At 43.5% G+C, this 18179-nt stretch overlaps 1 protein-coding gene across 3 annotated transcripts in view; it reads left to right on the forward strand.

Annotated features, from left to right (window-relative positions):
• nfxl1 (nuclear transcription factor, X-box binding-like 1) overlaps positions 1-18179 on the forward strand; it is a 35416-nt gene that overhangs the window by 7907 nt on the left and 9330 nt on the right. For all 3 annotated transcript variants that reach the window (XM_042069494.1, XM_042069495.1, XM_042069493.1), the window contains exons 9-16: positions 770-884; positions 7022-7146; positions 8248-8370; positions 9271-9361; positions 11211-11331; positions 12458-12614; positions 13058-13149; positions 17030-17051. In XM_042069494.1, coding sequence (XP_041925428.1) covers positions 770-884; positions 7022-7146; positions 8248-8370; positions 9271-9361; positions 11211-11331; positions 12458-12614; positions 13058-13149; positions 17030-17051 — 846 coding nt within the window. The remainder of the gene's footprint in view (positions 1-769; positions 885-7021; positions 7147-8247; positions 8371-9270; positions 9362-11210; positions 11332-12457; positions 12615-13057; positions 13150-17029; positions 17052-18179) is intronic.

The raw sequence follows: 18179 nt of genomic DNA on the forward strand, positions 1-18179 counted from the left end.
ATTGGCTGTGTGAGCATCGTCTAGATTAAGGGTGTTTTCACATGTAGTCCTTTTGAAAAGAACCAAACTCAGTCCACTAAAAGAAACGCACACATACAGTCAACATGTCAGCCACTTTCTAATTCAGAGTGCTAGGCCTGCCCCACCTGGTTACTGTTGCTATATCCAACAACCTGTAGTTCGTGGCTGCTCATCCAAAATTATAACTGAAGCAGCCTGTTGACTGCACAGCAGCCTCTCTCGTACGTTTGCCACATGCAAAAAGAGTCCATAGAGAGTGGACTGTTTTCTGATTTCTACATTGTCAGTGACCAATAGCTTGGACGAAAAGATATTCATCAGCCCAACGTTATAACCCACGTGTTTGGCTGCAGCCAAATTGCAAATGTATGTAGGCTATCATGTTTTGCTATAGGCCTAATGATGATAATAGTTTTTTTTTTATATAATAAATGACATGACATGACTTGGATAAAATAGTCTACAGTGAAAAAAGTAAAAGTGAACCCAGGGTGCTTTGTGTTCACAATGCACAGATTAGGCGAACCGCACTGCAGACTTCAAAGCGAACCGTGCCGAGGCGAGACTACCTCCTGAGGAGGTCACAGCACGCTTCGCATTAGAGGGGTCTGAGTTTATTTGAAATGCTGAGTCATCGATCTGAGGGCTGACAGGAACGAAGTTTGAAAACACCCTAATATTTGCCTTCCTTGAATGTGTGTGTGTGTGTGTGTGTGTGTGTGTGTGTGTGTGTGTGTGTGTGTTGCAGATATGTGGTGCCCCTTTGTCTTGCGGTAACCATGTGTGTGAGCGCGTTTGTCACACTGGTGCGTGCGGGGCTTGCCCTCGCTCTGGAAACCGTTCTTGTCCCTGCGGCAAGTCCAGTAAGTACACACACACACACACACACTCTCTGGACCATGCTGGATATTTCAGGATTTTGTAAATCTTGAATGTAAATCAGGTTTATAGGCCAAGTATACTTGCATATACAAGGAATTTGATCTCTGCATTTATCCCACCTGTGAATTAGTGAACACACTCAGCACACAGTGAACACACAGTGAGGTGAAGCACACTGACCAGGAGCAGTGAGCTGCCTTGCTACAGCGGCGCTCGGGGAGCAGTGAGGGGTTAGGTGCCTTGCTCAAGGGCACTTCAGCCGTGGATGTGGGCATGGGAGAGCAGTGCTCAACCACTTCTCTCACCCACATTTTGCCTATTGGTCGGGGATCGAACCGGCAACCCTTCAGTTAGAAGCCCGAAACCCTAACCAGTAGGTCACGGATGACCCCGCCATTTCACCTGTGTAACCCTTTATCTCTCTCTCTCTCTCTCTCTCTCTCTCTCTCTCTCTCTCTCTCTCTCTCTCTCTCTGTGCTCTCTGTGCGCATGGTTGGTGTGAGTGGGCGGAGTCAGTGGTGAGTGGATGGTGTTTCGGTCGCTGTACCGCGAACGAGTGTTCTGTTTAAATCTCTATTTCTCACTTTACTTCTATTTTCTTTCTTTCTATCTATTACTTTCTGCTGGAGTACTAAAGATTTTTGCTTGGTTTAGTTTTCTGGCAATAAACAGGGGGTTTTCCCCTAAAGCGACTGCCTCCAGTCTTGTGCTGGAATCATGGCAGAGATTTTTGGTCAACTAACTCGGCGTCATGCTGTTAAAATAGCATCGACAGCCAGTGTTGAGGATTGTAGTTTGGCTGCCGGAGAAATTGTTGGTCATGAGAATATTGTATCAGCATCTCGCATGAACAACGCGATTGTGCTTTTCTTAAAATCAATTGAGTTTGCCAATCAGCTGACGGAGAATGGCGTGGTGATAGATGGCGTTTTTACCTCTGTTGCCCCTCTTTCTACGCCTTCCAAGAAAGTCATTTTGTCTAATGTCCCCCCATTCATTTCTGATGAGATTCTAGGACAAACACTGTCGCGCTATGGCAAAGTGGTCTCAACAATTAAAAAAATCCCGATTGCGAGTAAATCTCCGTTGTTGAAACATATAGTGTCCTTCAGGCGTTTCGTGTACATGATCCTTAAGAATAACAATGATGAATTGGACTTGACAATTAATGTGACTGTGGATAACTTTAATTATGCGATTTATGCAACAACTAGCATTATGAAATGTTTTGGTTGTGGACAATCGGGGCATCTCGTGCGCGCGTGTCCTGATAAAAAGGATGACACGAATAATAGTGGAAACAGTGAAAATAGCAATGAGTCTAGGGGTGATGTGGCAGAGGGAACGTCTAAAGAGACCAACAACGAACCTAATGTTAACTTTGGTGCAAATAATGAGGAGGAGGCTGCTGCCTCTGCTAGTGGGCCGGAGAGCCAAACTCCTGATTTAACGTTAAATTCAGTCCAAGGGCACGGGGAAAATCATGATGTTAGATCGGCTGATGGGGAGGATCTTTCCGCACTTTTGGGGGAGACTGTCACTGATTCTCAGAACTGTCAGGGGAGCAATGATGATGCCATTAATGGGGAGGTTTCCGTCGCTATGGAAGACATGGAAACCTCCGTGTTGGAGGAGGACAATAATGTGTTTAAAGCACCGTCGAATAAAGGAAAAAGAAAGCGCATTATAAAGAATAAAGGGGGACGCGCTCATATAGAATTGACTGATAATGAGAGTGAAAGTGATCTTTCTGACTGTAGTGTAACCTGCAGCTTGCGACTAAGCGGCTATCGCACTCGCAATTATAGAGTGGAGGATATAAAGAAATTCCTTAAGGATACAAAACATTCTAGGAAGGTCCGGGTAGACGAATTTTTTCCTGACATTGAACAGTTTATGAACAAATCACGAGCATTTATGCGTGATGGTAGCATCACTGATCAAGAAGGATTTCGTCTAAAAAAGATTCTCACAAAACTCAATGTTCTACTGAATGCCAACGATGACAAATGTTAAAAACAATTTCCACTTTGTGTCCTAGGATGGCTGATTGCATATGTCTATATTTATTTTTTTCTTTTTTCTTTATAATGATGGGTGAATTTCGTGTTGCTTCTTTAAATGTAAATGGCGCAAGAGAAAAAATTAAGAGGCTCTCTGTGTTTGAAACAATCAGACAGAATAAGTTTGATGTTCTCTTTATGCAAGAAACGCACAGTGATGCGTCTAATGCAGCTGCTTGGGCTCAGGAGTTTGATGGTCTGTCCATACTTAGTCATGGTACTTCTACTAGTGGTGGGGTTGCAGTTCTGTTTTCTAAGTCCTTTATTCCCATCACTTTTGATGTTGATGAAGTTATAGAGGGAAGACTTTTAAAGGTCAGAGCCCAGTTTGAAAATCGTTTTTTTGTGTTTATTTGCATTTATGCTCCTACACTGGCAACAGATAGAATGCTGTTTTTAAATACTATTGGAAATGTTATAAAAAATTGCTGTTCAGAGGATATTCTTATCCTTGGAGGAGATTTCAATTGTACTGCACAAAATTTTGACAGAAATCATGTCGAGCCGCACATGCCCTCTCGTAGACGGCTTGTAGAGATTATGAAGTCCAATGATCTTAGTGATATTTGGAGGAACTTTCATGGTGAACAGAAGCAATATACTTGGGCACACTCATATAATAATTGTTTGTCTCTTGCAAGACTTGACAGGTTTTATGGTTTCAAACATCAGCGTAGTCTATTCAGGAAATGTTCAATAATTCCAGTTGGCTTTTCTGACCATAGTTTGGTTTTCTGTTCTTTATTTCTAGAATTTGTAAAACCAAAAAGTGCCTACTGGCACTTTAATACCAATTTGTTGGCTGATGGCCACTTTAGAGAAGTCTTCCTTTTTTTCTGGAAGGAATTTAGAACCACGAAATCCTGTTATAAGTCTTTGCAGCAATGGTGGGATTGTGCCAAGGTACAAATAAAACAACTCTGCCAGGAGTATACAGCCAATGTCACAAGGAACATAACACTCTCAATGAAAAAAATAGAGGAGGAAATAATCGAACTTCAAAATCTGGCAGAACAAACGGGTGATCAGGCACCCACTGAAATTCTTAACTCAAAAAAGAAAACATTGGCTGACTTTTTAGGTTTGAGGGCACAGGGAGCTCTGGTCAGGTCCCGCTTCCAGAGTGTGGAGCTGATGGATGTACCATCAAAATTCTTTTTTAATTTGGAGGTAAAGAATGGACAGAGGAAGTTCATTCATGCTTTGAGGTCTGAAGATGGGAGAATCCTTTCTAATTCTCCAGAAATACGCAATAGAGCAGTACATTTTTATAAGGAGCTTTATAACAGCGAAAATCCACAAGATCAGGCGACTGACAAGGCTTTTCTTTGTGACCTACCTAAGGTATCTGAAGAGGCAAACACAGCCCTTGGAAGGGTGTTGACCCTAGAGGAGCTGGAGAGAGCCCTCCACAGTATGGAGAGTGGCAAAGCACCTGGGGTGGATGGCCTGCCAGTAGACTTTTATAAGTCCTTTTGGCCAGAGTTGGGCACAGATGTGCTTGCTGTTCTGAGAGACAGCATCACCAGAGGGGTGCTGCCACTGAGCTGCCGTAGAGCAGTGCTCACTTTACTGCCAAAAAAGGGAGACCTGACAGATATAAGGTCCTGGAGGCCGGTGTCAGTCCTCTGCTCTGAATACAAACTGCTGTCTAAAGTTTTAGCAAATAGACTTGGGGAGGTTTTGGAGCAGGTAATCCACCCTGACCAGACCTACTGTGTGCCAGGCAGATTGATTCACAACAATGTTTCCTTCATCAGAGATGTCTTCTATATTGGCAAATACTTCAATCTGGATTTTGGTGTGGTTTCAATTGACCAAGAAAAGGCATTTGATAGGGTTGAGCATAATTATTTGTGGAATACCTTGTCAGCCTTTGGTTTCAGCCCCAATTTTATTCGAATGATCAAAGCATTGTATTGTGACATTGAAAGTATTCTCAAGGTTAATGGTGACTTGTGCGCTCCTTTTAAGGTATACAGAGGTGTCCGTCAAGGATGTCCCTTGTCGGGTATGCTGTATAGTCTGGCTATTGAACCTTTCCTTGTAAGGTTGAGGAAGGAGATTGTTGGAGTGAAAATCCCTAACTGTGATGATGTTTTTAAATTGTCAGCTTATGCTGACGATGTGGCTGTCCTTGTTAATGGCCAGAGAGATGTTGACACGCTTTTAAAAATTTGCAATGAATTTAAGGTTGTTTCTTCAGCAAAGGTAAATTGGTCAAAAAGCATAGCCTTGCTGGTTGGGAGTTGGGTGAGTGGCGAACCTGGTCTGCCTGATGGCTTAGTTTGGAATAGGGGTGGTTTTAAATACCTGGGTGTTTTCTTAGGTGATGATGCTTTTATTCAAAAGAATTTTGATGGGGTAATTGAAAAAGTTAAAGGTCGTCTAGAGAAATGGAAATTTCTTTTCAGTATTACTTCGTACAGGGGGCGTGTTCTCATTATTAACAACCTGGTTGCATCCTCTCTTTGGCATCGGCTGGCTTGTGTGGATCCTCCTTCAAACCTGCTACCGAAGATTCAGTCAGTCCTGGTTGATTTTTTCTGGGACAATCTACACTGGGTACCTCAGAGTGTTTTATATCTGCCTAAGGAGGATGGTGGACATGGACTTATTCATCTACAGAGTCGAACTGCTGCCTTCCGTCTGCAGTTTGTACAGCGTCTTCTCACAGGATCACTGGACTCAAGCTGGAAAGCTGCAGCCTGTTGTATTTTACAACTTTTTGAAGGGTTGGGCTTAGATAGGTCTTTGTTCTGGTTTAATCCAAATAGAATGAATTTTAATTTACTTCCTGCATTTTATAAGAATCTGTTCAAAGTCTGGTCTCTGTTTATAATTCAACGCCCACGACAGACAAGCTCATTATTCTGGTTGTTAAAGGAGCCTCTGATTCATGGTTCGGTTCTTGATGTGAGTCAGGACTTGTCCCTGGTACCTACTTCTAAGCTTATCAGCTCTGGAGTTACAACCCTTGGGGATCTAGTAGAGTTTGCTGGTCCTGATATCAGTAATAGCCATACTTTAGCTCAGCACTTAGGTGTGAAGTCCATTAGGATAGTTGATCAGCTACTTGGGAAATGGCGGTCTCTCCTAACTGGGGAGGAGATGCAATTGCTTGGAGATTATTTTGGGGGGGAGTGTAGTCCTGACTGCCATGACCCCTTTCCCAGACTTACTCTACTTCCAGATTTAACAGGTTGCACTGGTTGCTTCTTACTCCCAGATAGTTTAGTTTTCCTGGGTCCTACAGCTGCAACTAGTAAATCATTGTACAAACTGTGTGTTCTCTCCCTAAATAAAAGGTCTCTGGACAAGAGGGTGGATACACCCTGGCGTGAAGTGTTGCAGGTTGAAAATGATGTCAAACCACAATGGCGTGCGTTGTACAAGTCACCATTAACTAAAAAAGCTGGCGATCTACAATGGCGTATTCTGCATGGTGCAATAGCAGTGAATGCTTTTATTTCTGTTTTAAATCCAATGGTTGATCAGGGGTGCCCTTTTTGTTCTGTAAGGGAGACTGTATTCCATGCCTTTATGCACTGCCAGAGGCTCAGACCTCTTTTTGCTGTTTTGATGGCACTTTTCTTTAAGTTTGATGAAAGTTTCTCTTCGGAGATTTTCATTTTTGGTTTTAAATATGTACAAAAGCATCGCTTCAAGTGTCAGCTCCTAAACTTTCTGCTTGGGCAAGCAAAGATGGCGATATATGTTAGTCGTAAAAGGAAAGTTGAGCAGGATGTAGATGTTGATATCCTAATGGTGTTTTCTATTCTTGTAAGGTGTCGTATGTTGATTGATTTTCATTTTTATAAATCTATGAAAATTCTTGATGTTTTTGAGGAAAAATGGTGCTACAACAGCGTGATGTGTATTGTTGAGAATGATAAGCTACAGATTGCACATTACTTTATTTAACTTTCCTAACTTTTACTTTTTGAGTATAGTGTCAAGTTGATCTTGATGTATTTTTAAGATTGTAATAAAGAGTTTTTGAAAATTCAATTCTCTCTCTCTCTCTTTTTCTCTCTCTCTGTGTGTGTTGTTAGAGTGTGCTTTGCCGTGCACTGCAGATGTGCCTACCTGTGGTGACACATGTGGGAAGAGACTAGAGTGTGGCTTACACACCTGTAGCATGCGCTGCCACAGAGGGCCCTGTGAAACCTGCAGACAGGTACACACCCACACACTCACCCACACTTGTGTAGACACATAGGCACACAACATACTGTATGCTCACACAGGTGCAAAAGTGCACAAACACTGTCACATACACCAAGGCAACACACACACACGCACAGACAGATGAGTAAACAGGTACACAAAACATCTTTTCATATGTACAAGAGCACACAAATGCTATTATATTTCAGTGTTACCCCAACTACAGTATGTATCTAGCAGCGCCACCACTGGATTTTCAGTGCCACTGCAAAGTTTTCACATTAGTAATGTCATGACATTAAGGCCTACATTTTAAAAGCACAACAGCCAACGTCATCGTTGAAATTATTTTCTGAAAGTCATGATTAAGTTCAGTGCATCCTTATGCACCTCTCATTATTCAGGAAATATAGGCTACATACGGTTACGTTTCAGGGGATTACAAAACTGAAGACAAGCCTGCAGCAGCCCATATCCTACTATACGTTCTGAAGTAGCCTATGCAGTAGACCTGGCTAACATTACGGCTACAGCCTAGCAACAGCCCCTCCATCGGATCGCCAAACATTTCAGTTTACTGTGCCCCAGTACAATCTCAAGTCCAGGTTCAACTAGCCTACATTTCTTGCGGAGTCCTCGTCACACAGATGTCACACAGCATATCATGTGAACGAGTGAAATCTAAGCTTTCCGATGGAATTAGCGCCAAGTTGCTGTGATAAATGGTTTGCAAGAATATTAACATTGAATTTGTAACATGAAATGGAATCATATTTGCATTCTGCACACAGCTCTGTGCACCCATTGCTCGGTGAAATATCTGATGAATCCTTCACTCAACACATGGCAATTCATACAGTATATCACAATAAGCAGCAGACCTTAGCGAATATGAGGATGTAAAGCTGTACAATAAGCATGCCCCCGGACCCCCTACCGTGACTTGATTACAACTTCTGGCACGTAACAGCACCGCTGCTGGAAACATTTCTAGGGGAAACACTGATATTATGCATATTGCAGACATATATGCAGACACATATCCACACACACACACACACACACACACACACACACACACACTGACTGCTCTGTTTGTCTGTGTTTGCAGGAGGTGGAGAAGCAGTGTCGTTGTGGGCGGTATAGTAAAGTGATGGCCTGCCATAAGGAGTTCCTGTGCGATAACAAGTGTCCACAGAACCGCTCCTGTCAGAGACACCAGTGCAAGAGGAAGGTCTGTACACACACACACACACACACACACACACACACACACACACACACACACACACACACACACACACACTGTACATCAACAGAAAGCTGGTGTGTGAAAACATGCACACACACAGTCACAGGCAATGAATGATAGTTGGAAAGTATGAGCTATAGGATGCTGAGTGTGTGACTGTGTGTGTAGTCCGGTGTGTGTGTGTGTGTGTGTGTGCGCGCTGCTTTTCTATTCATGCATATTAACATCCGAGACTAGATTTTTCGGTTGTTACCGTGGTTACCCTTAATTCTTAAGGGTACGTTTGTCTTGACAGAAAAACATGGTGTGTGTGTGTGTGTGTTTCTCTTCACACGTTAATGTAGGTATTGTTAGCAGAAGCCTTTGCGGCATCTCTTTGGTCAACACACACATGTCCTTATTTGGCCAGCAGACACACACACACACACACACACAGTAGGTTCTTTCTCACTTTCAGCCTTCAGTCTCTGTCTTCACACTCTGTTCAGATAGTGTGGAAGTGTCCAGTGGATTGTTCCGGTCAAGTCTGGGATGGGTGCGTGTGTGTGTGTGTGCAGATATGATTGTGTGTGTGTGTGTGTGTGTGTGTGTGTGTGTGTGTGTGTGTGTGTGTGCGCGTGCGCGCCTTTGCACTTCCTCTAAAATCCTTCTTGACATTCCATTAGATCACACTTTGCTCAGATGTGTTTGTGGATGAGTCAGAACAGGCTGACACACTCAAGTGGACATGTGTATGGTCACTTTCTCAATCACCTTCTTTATCTCTCCCTCTCTCTCTCTCTCACACACACCCACCACTAGGACAACATTGTCCGTCAGATGCCATGCTGCGTCAGATGTTGTGTTGCTCTGACCATCAGAGTGTGTGTTTGTGTATTTCAGTGTTGCCCCGGTAACTGCCCTCCGTGTGATCAGAGTTGTGGCCGAACACTGGGCTGCCGGAACCACAAGTGCCCCTCAGCCTGCCACCAGGGTAAGAACACACACACACACACACACACACACACACACATAAACATAAGAATGGAGTTATTTTAGCCCCTTCCTCTGCTTAGAGAAATCAGAATGAGGATTAGAAGAGACACTACGTGTGTGCGTGTGCGTGTGTGTGTGTGTTTGTGTGTGTGTTCTGCAAAGAATGCAGTTTGTACAAGTTGGGAAAGATTTAACTGGTCATTTCTAGCTGGAAGAGTGATTGACTGGGCTGGTTATGACCCATATCACCCCCCGCCCCCCCAACCCCCCCCCCCCCCCCCCCACACACACACACACACACAGACACACACACGCATGCCTGAGCAACCCTTCACACAGCTAAATAGCAAAACATCCTCTACCTTCATCATACACAGCAAGGACTATGCACACAGCTATCCAGACATGCTTCCCAAATACCATGCTTATGTATGCAATGAACAAATGAATGCACTATGAAGACTCATGTAGTTGAAGAGACAACCTACAGCACACACACACACACGTGCGTGCTAAACTGTGTCTCATGTTCCAGCACAGTGAGCTACAGTAATTAAGAGACCAGGCCAGAGGTCAGAACAAGGAATGTGCAGTGGAGCTAAAGAGGAGTGTGTGTGTGTGTGTGTGTTTTTCTCACAGAAACACTGCAACACTATACTTTTCTATATGTTAGCCTTCTGCATATCTAAAGAACACCCACAAAGCCCCCACATAGCATCCTTCCACTCCTTTCAGATGGGCTGATTTTCCCACACTGATGTACTTTCACAACAGCAAACCAAGTTTAGAAGTGTGTGTGTGTGTGTGTGTGTGTGTGTGTGTGTGTGTGTGTGTGTGTGCGTGCATTCGTGTATGCATATTCTAATAATCTGTCAGTTTTTATTTGACTAATTTGTTCCCTTCAGATTTGCCCGGTCCCAGGACCTTGGAGGAATAAGTGACTGCTGAGTGTGTGTGTGTGTGTGTGTGTGTGTATGTTTGTTTGTGTGAGTGTCTGAACCTGAGTTTAGAGATTTATGTTAGGCGCCCCAGTGCTACACCCAACTACATACTAGTCCCTAAGGGGTGTGTGTGTGTGTGTGTGTGTGTGTGTGTGTGTGTGTGTGTGTGTGTGTGTGTGTGTGTGTGTGTGTGTGTGTGTGTGTGTGTGTGTGTGTGTGTGTGTGTTTATTTATTTACTTATTATGACCGCTGCGGTCATATTGGTTTAGTCAGAGTTTTTTTTTCCTCCGGATTTTTTTTTTCTTCCCACACACATACACACACTCACAAGTGAACGCACACACACACACACACAAACATGCAGAACTGGGTGGTGGTCATATTTCGTACCATTCTGCGGTACATGTAGTTTGCAACTGTGAGTATAAGATTTGAAGATTACTCCAGAAAATATTAATGTGCTGACCTTTGGTGAGTTGTGTAAGTGTGTGTGAGAACAAAAAACAGCAAGATTCTAGGTTGATTTCTTAGAAAGGTGTTTGTGTTTGTGTGTGTGTGTGTGTGTGTGTGTGTGTGTGCGTGCTAGTTACGTGGCAGAGATGGCTGGTTGGTTTGAAATGTTTTGAGTATAGGTCATCTCTTCGATCCTATGGTGTCACTTTCTGACCAGCTTTGAGTGTGTGTGTGTGTGTCTGTACCTGATAAACTTCTGGGAACAGTTTAAACCTCGCTGCAGATTGACATGCTAATGTGTGGGTAGAAGTTAGTGACCACAATAAATGAGGAAAGCAGTTACCTGCATTATTAGTGTAAATATATGATGTTTATTTTGTGATGTTGCCCTGTGTGTGTGTGTGTGTGTGTGTGTGTGTGTGTGTGTGTGCGTGTGTGTGCGTGTTCTGCAGGCAGCTGCTACCCATGCCCCGAGGTGGTCCAGGTGAAATGTGTGTGTGGCTCTACATCCCTGTCTGTGCCTTGCGGGAGAGAGAGAACCACCAAACCCCCACGCTGCAAAGAACTATGCAGGTACACACACACACACACACACACACACACACACACACACATATTTTGATTATTTTATCTGGAATGATCAATACTGATTAAAACAACACAGAAATGTTCGCAAAGAGCCTGTTATGTTTCCCCTGAAATGAATGAAAGCTGCTAAAATGCTTATTAAATGTCAAAGTGAATGTTACGGACAGACACTTAGCATTCCACACTCCACATGGGCAAGGGACAGTGTCTAGACCTAACCACCCAGACCTGCTCCTCATGGGGAGCTACAGGGGAGAGGGGTTGAGTATCAGAGGTAAGAGCTAACCTAGAATGACTTCCCTCTGCTTGAGAACAGAATGTTTCAGTGTGTTCCAGCTGGCGGACATTTTGTTCAAGCCAGTTTGTTTAGTCCTGTACCCTGAAGCCTCATCATTGACAAAGAAGGCATATAATTCAATTACCGGGGCCTTGTCCTGAAGTTCCATTTCATTGGCCTTTTGGAGTATACAGTATGTTTTACAGGTGTGTGTTGGTGTCTTTATGACGAATCACATTGACTTATATTGCGCTTTCACACACACACACACACACACAGAAGCTCACATGGTTTTCTCAATGTCTCATACATTTAAATTGTGAAATAAAATAATGCGAATGGAAAGAGAACTGCAAGTCTTTATAGCAAGCAATAGCTAAATAAAAATATGTATAATGATAATCATGGACCTCCCTTCACATTCCATCATATTCTGTTGAATAACGTATTGGTGGATGCAACTTAATGCGATGCAACTTGGGAGATTCATCTGATTTACTTGGAGTCACTATTGGGAGAAGATCAAACCCATCCATCCACTCATCCATCACTGATTGGACACACTGATCATCACTGATCAGCATTAATTTGGCCCAAGCTGTAGTGGAAGCCCAGCTAATATGTGTCCCTGTCCCACTCATTCATTCTCACATGCACACACATGAAAGCTTGCAGCCTGGGCTTCTAGCTCGACGGTCAGCACGCTCGACTTCCGGGGGTGTGCAGGCCACAATGCAGGTTACACACACACAGACACACACACACACACACATACACACATATACACACACACCGCTACCCAGCGTCTCACGCTCCTGTTGTGTCTTGGTATAGGGCGCGTCCCACGTGCCACCACGCCTCGCGGGAGCTCCACAGGTGCCATGTTGGAGAGTGCCCCCCCTGCAGGCAGCCCTGCAAACTGCCCCTGCCCGCCTGCACCCACCACTGCCCCCAGCCCTGCCATGACCAGGTCATGGTGAAGAGCAGCAGGGTGAGAGTGTATACACACACACACACACACACAGAAACACAAACCACACTACACACACACACACACACATAGTTGTAAATTAGCCCATACGGCTAACTCTGGCACAGTACTTTTGTCTGTTGATCAGTGAGTGTCAAATACATTAATGAATAAAACAAAACACACACACACACACAATAAATATTATACACTCACAGTTACATCTAGCCAATACTAGCCAAATAATGTCCATCACACACAATTGGCACTTGGCATCTTGAATTTCCCCTCAATAAAGTATCTATCTATCTATCTATCTACACAGACCCCAGACATTTCAATATCCATATCAGAGATTGTTGAGCCATACTTAAATGAACATGTGTTTGCTTGTACAATACATACTGATGGTGGTTGTTCATCTTAGTGCTGTGTGTGTGTGTGTGTGTGTGTGTGTGTTACAGGCTCCACTTGCTGGACCATGGGAGCAGCCTTCTGTGCCAGAGTTTGTGTGTAAAGCTTTACCTTGTCCGCCCTGTCAAGTGCCCATACCAACGTGAGTATGCAGTATGCACACACACACACATACACACACACACACACACACACACACACACACACACACACACTGTCTGAACACATAGACCATCATCTATAGTTGGTAAATGATGTTCCTATTAAACTTTCAAAAGAGTTTTTAAATGATAAAATGTATGAAACATAAAGGATGTATGAAAAACAAAAAGTGACTCAGCTAACCTACATTATGCGTTTTGAAAGTAGAATATAATATAGAATATAACCGTCCACAACAGTCATTTAGCGTGTATCCATCCAACTGCGCATAAATTAAATGTGCATTAGTCAGCGTTTCCAACACCTATTGATTTGCCTATGTTGAGTGAAATGGACGCCCTCTTCTCTGCGGTCGGAATAGCCTAGGCCCTATAGGCCTAATTCATTCCTTCATTTTGAAAATATTTTGTTTAATATCGATTAGAAGGGGAAGGCGGAGAATGTTTATATTGCGCAATCGGGTGTTGGCAGCTTCCCATCGCCGGAGACCGCCATACACTTGGGAATGACCAAGGTCTCGGCAGTTTTTTTATGCACTTCACTGTAGAGCTTCATTTCTATCATTTCACGCGGGCTCGGGCTGGGCTCGGGCTTGCGCGGTAGGCTAAATGAGCGGTCAGGTGATGCGTTTCGGTTAGCTGCGAGAAAGATGCAGAAATGGATGCTTAGGAGGTGAAACAGAGGCTGGCCTCTTGTGACTGGCGTTTTAGTTACACCGGCAAAGAAAGCAAAGTCTGAGGTGTGAAAAAGTTTTGATCATGTGCATAATGAGAATAATGAGCCAGTGGTTATGTAAAATCCAAAGGATGCAACATTCTGTAGAACGACAGGGAATTCGTCGCTGATAAGGCATGTTGATCAAAGCTGTCAGTGCCCATCAGGATCACGTTTGTTAGGCTACAGCAACAAAATCAAACCCTGCAAAGGTGAAACAAATGGTTACGGAGAAGAAGTGTGTCAGCTTTCACTGTAAAGACATTAGGCCTTTTAATATCGTAAATGGTGAGGGGTTTGAAAAGCTGGCGTAATAACTAATTAATGTCGGGGCTGCGTATGGGAGGGTTCCCGCAAACTTCAGAATGCTGAGACGACTTGGGCTATTTTATTTCTTTGTTCCAACTTCCAAGTGGCCTAGGCTACGTTAGTCATGAATAAATGATGTCAAATGTTACTCATTCTTGACAAAAGGCAAAAGAGCTGTGTGCGTGCGGACATTTGAATAATGTCGGGCTGTAAACGGGTTCGGGCTTTTAAAAAGCTGTCAGAGGTCAGGGCTCGGGCTGATTTCCTGGGGCTCGGGTCTTGTCGGGCCTAAATTGTAAGGCCCGATTATAGCTCTACTTCACTGACCAACAGTGGGTGGAGACCTTTAGATTCACAAGTCAGGGTTTGAAGAATTATGACGAATGATAGACCAATTGCAGGAACGTCTGCGTGTCGTTGGTCCGTTCGATTTCAAACTTGGCAGGTGTCTTGCTACTGGCATGAGTAGTGTCTTGCTACTGGCATGAGTAAGTCCAGTGCATAGTTTGACATTGTTTGGATATAAAAAGCTAAATATATCGTTATATGCCGCTCTACCATAGCCACCCTCTCACTCAGCACTGCGCGCAGGACCAGAGAGAGGATAAGCGGAGATTTGGCAGCATTAAATCACGGTTAAAATGCAAGATGTTTGATTATCATCTCTGACCTCAACAAAAAAGACTTCCTGTATGTTTGCTTGCATAAAATGATTACACGGATTTTGCAACAACACGCCAACAAACACTGGTATGTAGTGGCTATTCAAAATTACATGAAAAGTATGTGCAATAAACTGACGCTTTGAATAGCCCAGGCTACATTGGACGTGAGACTTTGAAGAAACAAACTACATTTCCAACTGCAAGGTCCCAAATTGAAACAAGCGATAGGCTAATGGTCCCGAATTTAACGTTTCAGAAGACGTGCCACACAGCTAGACAACAAGAGGCAGACAGAGCAACGTCACTTATGCTACCAAACACTGCTTTTGAGTCACATCGTTGCAAATGTCAAACAATCACAAAATGGCTTGTCTTCACTATCAGGAAAGTTATGCAATAAGCTAGGCCTATAGCCTTAACTCAAAACATTTGTTATGCCATTCTGATCTGTAGAAATCACATGCAGTCATGCCTAAATTCTGCTTACTGCACATTTAATTATAGGCTAATGTATTATAATATTCAGTATACATTATTGAATGCTTAGCTGGAATGATGTTTTTCCCTATCATCCTATTGTTAAAGCAGGCATACCTGCGGGCATGTAATCGGGCTACAGGTTTTCTACAGGAATGGCATGTTTGAACGGGCACTGCACTAGTTGTATGAACTTGCGATGTGTGCCGATCGAGTTGTTGGTGAAAACTTTAGCGTCAGCAAAACAACTGTGCACCGATGTGTGTATTCAGTTTGTTTTATTCTGCGGAAACAAGCAAGAGAACACATCAAGTTGCCTAATGTTATAGGGAAGCGCCAGAGATTGCTGAGATTCTCTGAAGGTTACGTCATATGATACGAATAAACCGTTTCCATCAACTTTATTCGCATTATACCTTATGCGCATTGAGAGTTAATCCACCCCCCTCTAGCGAATCAAATATAGATAGGATTTTTGATGCGCATTTCACGTGTTTCCAACCAAGATTTCTTATTCGAATAGATTAAATGCGCATTAGGAAGTTGGATGGAAACACGCTAATTGTGACCCCATTTACATTTGGTTTTAAAATGTGTCTTGGGTGATCCGATCACAAGTGGTCAGTTCTAAATACAATCAAGACGCATTGTGAGGTGGTTTGAGACGCATTTGTCCACATATCTTTTGTAGTGTAAACCCTAATGCCTTCTAATGTGCCCAGGACAATGGAAGGTTTAATGAATGTGACGTTAACAATAGCAGAATCACAGAAATGGTCAGCAACCATGTGTCTCGGCTGACCACTTGTGATCGGGTCACCTAAGACGCATTCTAAAAATAAATGTAAGCAGGCCCTATGAATACAGTTGGATACATACATTGTTCATAAGGCCCTAGATTTGACAAGATCTACAGCAAGATTCCACTTGTAGAATGTTCCAGAACTGGCACTTTATCAGCTTGAGTCCATTGACCTCTAGATAGTGAAAGAGGATTCATTTCCCCAAATTGACTAACTGAATTTCATTTCACTGTCCTGTAGTCCCCTGCCTTGTTTAAAGTGTGCTTTTAGAATTGTCCTAGCTATCTATCACTGGTGGTGGTGTTAGTGTGCTTATCACATCAGCACGCCTCTGTGACAGGAGCCCACACAAGTGTCTCAGATAAAGCACACGTTCCTCTATAGCTCTTGAAATCACAGGGGAATCTGGTTCAGTGGGTAGTTTGTTCATTTTAAACATACTCTTACACACACACAGATTTTATTTCTCTCTGTGCATATATCTATCATGTGTGTGTGTGTTTTCTTTCCCTCCTTTTTTAACTTTTCCCAAAGCACATTTTTCCAGGAAATGAATATGGCCTCACTCAAAACATGTGATGTCAGATATCAGATAATGGGTGTGTGTGCATGTGTGTGCGTTTTGTTTGTTGTCTTGGTATGTGTCTGATCCAAAGAAGACATCTCAGCTGTGATAAACCCACAAACTTTTGTCAACTAGCCTTTTGAGCTGTAAACACGCACTGCCTGTGTGTGTGTGTGTGTGTGTGTGTGTGTGTGTGTCCGTCATGCCTCTGCGATGTCCAAGTTAAACTCTTGAAATGCCAATAGCCTGCAGTGAAGTATTGTGTAGTTGTGTGTGTGGCATATCTGTGTGTGAAGGACTAAAACCTCTGATGATTCTTCTTCACAGGGCCTGTCTTGGAGAACATGAGGCAAGTCTAACACACACACACACTCTCTCTCTCTCTCTCTCTCTCTCTCTCTCTCTCTTTCTCTCTCTCTATTCTCTCTCTCTCTCCCTCTCTCTCTCACACACAAACACACACACACATACACACACATACAAACACAGACCTATAGATAAGCATGTGGCAGTGTGATAAGCTAAAGGTTACCGAAGAGGGGCAGCCATGCTCTCATCACTTCATTCAGGTCATCTGCACTCAAATGTCAGCACACACACGCACACACACGCACACACACGCACACACATGCACACACACACACACACACACACACACACCCCTACATACCCTCCACAGTGCACTAGTGAGCTCATAATACAAATGCACAGCACAATGAAACTCCCAATGAACTCCCAATACATACACTTTCTCTCTCTCTCTCTCTCTCTCTCTCACACACACACACACACACACACACACACACACACACACACACACACACACACACACACACACACACACACACACACCTCACACACAGAGGCCTTTCACAGTTAAGATAATACATCTATACACAGACACTGTAAATAGTGCCGCTCCACTAACTTACACACACACAGACACATGCACACACACATACATATCACCTATGGGAAAGTTAAACTCATTAAAGTGTTTGAGGTTTCCATGGTGACGTGTGTTTTCGGTAATAGCAGACTGATCAAAGCCAACTGGGAGATTTTGTCTGTCTAGGCACACACACACTCTCACACAAGCTCTCTCTCTCTCTCTCTCTTTCTCTCTCTCATCTCTCTCTCTCTCTCTCTCTCTTTCTCTTTCTCTCGCTCACTCACTTTCTCATACACACACACACACACACACAACCTCTCTGCTTCTCTAGAAAGAAAATACTCCGTCTCATTGTCTCGCCCTCTTTTTCAGACTCTCTCTGTCCCTCCCTCTCACTTTCTCTAAGCGCTTTCAGATATAACCTCCGGAGTATGCGGAGGTTTGTCAAACGGAGGTCCTACCCTTCGGATGATTCAGATATGATGCTAACCTGCGGACCTTATACGGACCTATGTGTGAACGACATACACGCACATTACAGAATCTCCGTGTGGTTGTCGAGTGAGGGGTGAGGGCTTGTAGAGT

Source organism: Alosa sapidissima, chromosome 18, assembly GCF_018492685.1.
Source record: "Alosa sapidissima isolate fAloSap1 chromosome 18, fAloSap1.pri, whole genome shotgun sequence".
Classification (NCBI taxonomy): Eukaryota; Metazoa; Chordata; class Actinopteri; order Clupeiformes; family Clupeidae; genus Alosa; species Alosa sapidissima.